The following is a 6,000-nucleotide window of genomic DNA, read 5'->3' on the forward strand; positions in this document are numbered from 1 at the left end:
TTCCCCCTGTTTTCCTTGTCAGAAGCCAGTTACATTACTGCTCTCTTTATTAAATCTGTCTTTCTGTTGGGCTTCAAAAGGACAAATAAAATAATCAGAAACTTCTGGGACTCTCTCCTTCTTAGGATATGAATATAAAGCCAAAATGCTATGTCAGAAAAAACAAGCAAGGTTGTACATTTTTAGAAGAGGTGTGTCTTAGTGCAGATGTGGCATTCAGAACTTGTGCAAATGCCAACATGGGAGGAAAATACAGCATGTTATATAAAATAACAATGTTTATTTTAATTAGTTTGGAATAAGATTATAACATCCGCTTCCTCGACTATTTATTCTGCGTTAAGTATTTTAGCCTGGTTTATTAAGCCTCCTCTCTTACTTCCTGGCTAAATGTATGGTACATTTATGGCTAAAGTTATGGTTCAAACACTCCTATTCATAAAGGGATTTCACTACTTGATTTGTACATCAAGCTTCAACAAAATGCAAAAATACATGAAATACCATAATCAGTTTTAACTTGAATATTTTTATATGTCAGACTAGATTTCCCTTTGATTACACCATAGTAATAATTATTCCACTGGCGATATGGAAATCACATTTGCCCCAAATTGCAAGGACGTTCAAACCTGGGAGGCCAATGAAACACACTGAATGACCAACCTGCATGACCAGAGTTATTAAATGCTGAGGGTATGCACCTCTGTATAACATCAAAAGACGGGCAAAAGCTTTCCCACTTCACTTTAAGAAAAATTACAGCTGGAAGTGACCCCCGGACTATTTGCTGCAGCCATCCATAACTACTCTGACCACTTCAATTGCACAGCCCACTGCCCAAGTCCCTGCTGAAAATCAATCTAAAGCTGTAGGAACACCAGTGACTTCTATTTCCCCATCTAATTAGAAAACTTTCAGACACAGGAAACCCAAAGGTTCCTTTAGCAGCTGATCCATGGTTCTTTAAAAATTAACACCTGGTTAAGACTGCATTCAGTTTGCCCTCTGCTTACAGTCATCAGTTCTTATTTTTCTTTTGGTGATTAAAAGGCCATTTATTTCTCCCCCATGATGATATTTCTTTACTGTAATCTAGTCACTTCCAAAGCAAAATCTCTTACTGTGATGCTTCTCCACAGCCCTTAAATAATTTTTCCACTATCTTCTCCAGCTTTTCAATTTCCTTTAAAAAATATTGACATCAGGCATGGAAAAACACAATCACACAGCAAATACCAGTACTGACAGGTACTCTCCCTTACATGCCTCCTATCACAGCAGTCCACTGTGGACTCAGATTTGATCCAAATGTCTAAAACCCTCTAAAATTGCTATTTCACGAGGTGCTATTTTCACAATTCTCTTACCGGATGTGTAAGCCTGAGCCTGGTGGTACTGAAAACCAGTGTGTTTGGCCTCAGCTTACCAACAGACCCAGCTTATTCTGGGAAAATGCCCAAGTCATTGTTTTAAAATCACCTTATTATTTCTTTACGTCACGCAGAAGTTTTACTAGCAACATTTATACTTTAATTTTCACATCACTGAGATCCATGTGATTAGTATCACATCTGAGCCAGTTGCTGTGACACTTTATGAGCAACCTTAACCCCCTGAGAGTACCTTTCTATGATGAACTGGGGAAAAGAAATCCACAATAAATCAGATTAGTTTTAATCCATTCAGAAAAACTTTGAAAAAACAAAACAACAAAATCTCATGCTATTGCCAGTGCTGATTTTTTAATAAATCCCATTTAGGAACAGATGATGCATAAAGGCCATATTGTGCTTATTGTTCTCCCCTGGTAACTGATTTTCATTAGGCACTTAGGGATTTACTGGTAATTTCTTTAGTCTTTTTAACCCCCTCAATGCCTTAAAACACACAGGTGTGAAAATGTCTCCAGTTTTCAGATTTAGCACTATTTTATTTGTATTTTCAGATATTTCAAAAAAAGCCCCAAGATGACTCGGCTAAATGCAGCTTGAGTAACCCTTCAAACGAGAAAGGACATCAAGAATGAGTTCTTTAACATTCAGGAAGAAAAAAATTAGAGGGGTTTGATTAGGTCCCATATGGATTGCTGTGGGTTTTTTTCCAATAGTGAAAATGATAATAAAAAGCATTCTGACACTGTTGCTTGACAACCCTGGCCTGCAATGTTTACCTGGGACTTACATATGTATTAGATGAGTTGTTAGCATTATATCCTATTGTAATCAGTGTGCAGCAATATTAAAAGAAACAGAATACTTATTCAAAGACATATTGAGAAATTTTGACCAGAATTGTATTTAAAAGACGTTTTAAACTGTGTTTACTGTCTAAGATTAAAGTAAAAATTGCAATATGCTGAACTCCTTGGTAGTGATGGGGTTTGTTGTTTTTTTTTTTAATTGTTCTTCACTGCAGGGTTTTCCAAAGACTTATCAAATGAGAACAGGCCAAAAAGATGGGCAACGAACACTCAAAGAACATTTGGCTTCCCAGCAGCACGGAAGCCACACGGCTTAGATCTCATCTGCCCCCAAACAAACAGCCCTTTGCAGTGTGCGTGGGAAAAATAAATTATCACAGTAGGAAGAAAAAATAAGAAATTTGAAAGACATAACTGCCCAATTCAGACTGGCTAATACTACATAAGCTACTGCTGATTCTGTATGGTAGTGGTATGCTGCTTTACTGAGAATTAACACTCAAAACAAAGTCCATTGCAAAAGTGGTAATCTTTCAGCAAACTTGCACATGTATTATTTATCAGCATTCAGAACTATAAGCTGACACCTAATTTTTATCAGAAACATAACAGGCTTAATCCTGTTAAAAAATGGCTTAATATAATATAGATTGTACAGGCAAAGATATTAGTACCACTCCATATACTGCTCAAATCCAAAAATATTCTCCATAATAACCAGTCTGGCTTTAGCTTTCAAAAAAACTAAGGATTTTCTAAACAATTTTTCTTTAGAATCCCTCATACACACATATGCCACCTGCTCCCAAAAAGAATGAACTGCCCTGCCACCGAAGATGTGTTTGTATTTACATACTTATTCACTCTCTATCAAAGATAAGCCTGTTATGGAAATGAATTGAGACCAGGCACATAGGAGATGTAAATTAGTTTGGGTTGTTCCTGACTTAGGCTTGTGAATTGAAGAAGATGCACGTTTTTGCTCAAGCCCATTAAATGATCTGTTATTCTCTGAAGTACACAAACCCCACGACATTAGGGGGAAGGGAGGGGGCCGGCATGACACACGGCATTTTTTCTATTTATCATTGCAGTAAAATCAGTGTAAACAGCTACAGCCAATACTTGAAAACCTAAGACTTTTATTTTCTAAAGAGCCTGCCAGCCAAAAATCAATATGTTGACTCCTTCAGTGAAAGCCCAGAGTGAAACACAACTCCAGAAAACAGCAAAGCTTCAGCCAGGGCACAGTCACAGCTTGCCCCGTAGTCCTGAAATCATCTTGACTTCTTAACTTCTACTCATAGCATAGAAGGGGAGACAGAGAAGCGCCTCCAGTGCCACTGCAGCCCTTACACCCCATCAGGCAGGGGGAGGTAGGCTGGCCCAAGGTCCAAGCATCCCTCAGGTAGCTCACCCCAGCAGCCAAAGCAAGAGAGACCAACCACCAGCAGATGATCTCTTCTGCTGCGAGACCACCACAAAGGGACCTTCAGGGAGAAGCTGGGGCTTTTGCAGCCCGTCCTTCCTGCGGCACAACTACGTCAAGGCTCCCAGCTCCAGAAGGAAACTCTCAGCTGAGCTCTCCCTACCTCCAAAGCCTTCCCTGGGCCAGCCAGGATCAAGCCAAGGGTCAATAATCCCAAACTAACACCGCCTACCCCAGCCCCCTGCAAAAGCCCACCCGTACCAGCAAGCACAAGAAGCCCAAGAGACCACCAATACCACCACCACCAGCACTACTACGGGTACGGATGTTTTGGGGCAGGGAAAACCCAACCCCCTGAGGCGAGGCTCTCCCCCTCTTCCACGCGGGCAGACCGACCACCCCTTCGCCCGTCGGGGGACAGTCGGTCCGTCAGCGGGAGGTGGGGATCGGTGAAGGAGGGGGAAGCGTGGGGACAATCGCTCCTTACCTGTGGTTAAATTGTCATTGATCTTCAGGGGTACTCTTAAGATGTAGACCAGGAAGAGCATGACGAAGAACCACAGCGTCCAGAGGTAAGTCCAGGACCAAACGATACAAGACTTCAGCTGCTCTAAAAAACCCGTCCCCGCTTCAGCCATGTTTTTGGAAGAAAAAAAAAAAAAAAGGAAAAAAAAAAGGAAAAAAAAAAACCCACTCAAACCCAAAACACAAACACAAACCCTGCTCTCTGCTGCCACAACCTCTCAGAGTGTATTTGTGGGATGATTCACGCCTCTCTCGGTTCTCCCCTCCCGCCGCGGGGCGCGGCCCATCCGAGGGTCCCGTCCCCCCCCGCCTGGAGTGCTGTCGGTTCTCCTGCGTTCTGATAGCACAAGGCTCCGGGGCGGCCCAGGGCTGGCCCGCTAAAATGGACTCCTCCGTGCTCGTCTTCTCGCCGCTCCCGCTCAGCCGGGTGGGGTTTTAGGCAAAGCCACCTCCGTTGCAACTCGTTCCCCCCCCTCCCCCCTCTTGTCTGTCCGTCCTGCCTTCGAGGGGCGGGGAAGGGATAGCGGAGACCAGAAACCTCGTCCAGGGGTCCCCAAACACCGGGAAGTGTGAGTGGGGAATACACAGACCGGCGGCAGCTCCTGACCTGCCCCCAGCCCGGCTCAGCCCCGCCGCTCCCGGCGCTGGCAGCAGCTGCATGATGAAATGCGGGGACACAGCCGGAGGCTGCGGAGAAAAAGAAGGGGGGTGGGGAGGGGGGGAGAAAAAAAAAAAGGCCACGCAACTATGCAACTTACTTTTTCCACGGCTTTACGATTTAAAACATGAATTTCAGGCGGTATTCTCGCCCGACAACAAGACTTTAAGCCTACAAAGGGCTCGTGCAGGATGATTTTTTGTAGTTAACTTCCCAAGTGTCCTGCTAGGGTAAAATCAAGAGGTGGAAAACTACTGTTTTGCTTCTGTATATATTTGTGTAATGTCCAGCAGAGTCCTGAACTGTAAAGCTGCCCCCACTCCCCTCACTGGAAGATACCGTATGGCAGGAGAAACGAATGTCTCATTATACAGCATCAGTAACGCACATTCGTCATATCACAAATTTGTACTTTAATGAAATGCATTTTTTCTTCTTCCACGTCTCTCTCAATGAGGTATTTCTTCATGAAGCAAGATTTGTCAACAGAATGTGACAAAAATTCAGAGGTCAGTTAACACAACTGATCCCTCCTTTTTTTGATGTTACGCAAGTTACAAACATTTCAGCAGACGCGCTCTGGATATTGCAGTTGGTCTCTATCTCTCTCCTATTTTTCCGCAATCTGTTTGGTGTGGGATAATACTACTCAGCATCTTAAGGAACAAGTAGTATTTCTTACGCAGCAACGAAAGAATAAAAAATCCCAGAGATTTATTTCCCACTGGTAATAGCCACTTTGTTCCGGGATTTTCTAGTCTGCCAATGAAAAAGTCATAATGGAGAAAATGATAGCTTACAATCTTTAAACATATTAAACCAAAATAAATATATATTTCTAAAAATTGATACCTTCTCATTTAGTAGCAAAACCAGCACGATTCTTTGTTGTTTGGTTTTTTTTTTTTTCCAGACTCTGCCATGAGGCTTGAAGCTGGATGAGGAAACTTGAAGCTGGCTGTGGCTTTTGCAATTGGAGGTGGCAGGATCTGGTGATTAAGAGACCACAGTTCCTATACTGGAATACTGGTGTAAGAATGACGGAAGATTTTCCTGCTAAGATGTCACAAAACTTTTAAAATTAGAATATACAGATGGCCTTTAACTACAAAAAGGTCATTTATAGTTTAACTAAATACCAAAGAAAACCACATTTCAAATATTTCAGCTTCCTCTTTCAGTTAT

General features: G+C 42.4%; 1 protein-coding gene across 2 annotated transcripts in view; it reads right to left on the bottom strand.

The window, feature by feature from the left end:
- The window catches only part of ST7 (suppression of tumorigenicity 7), a 142,665-nt gene extending 137,925 nt beyond the window's left edge, over nucleotides 1-4,740 (bottom strand). Inside the window, exon 1 of one of the 2 annotated variants that reach the window (XM_030465311.1) lies at nucleotides 4,120-4,738. In XM_030465311.1, coding sequence (XP_030321171.1) covers nucleotides 4,120-4,270 — 151 coding nt within the window. In that variant the 5' untranslated portion in view covers nucleotides 4,271-4,738. Of the gene's footprint in view, nucleotides 1-4,119 lie in introns of both variants that reach the window. The other variant, XM_030465316.1, reaches the window with a different exon arrangement.
- Between the last annotated feature and the right edge of the window lie 1,260 nt (nucleotides 4,741-6,000).

This window comes from Calypte anna, chromosome 1, assembly GCF_003957555.1.
Source record: "Calypte anna isolate BGI_N300 chromosome 1, bCalAnn1_v1.p, whole genome shotgun sequence".
Taxonomy (NCBI): domain Eukaryota; kingdom Metazoa; phylum Chordata; class Aves; order Apodiformes; family Trochilidae; genus Calypte; species Calypte anna.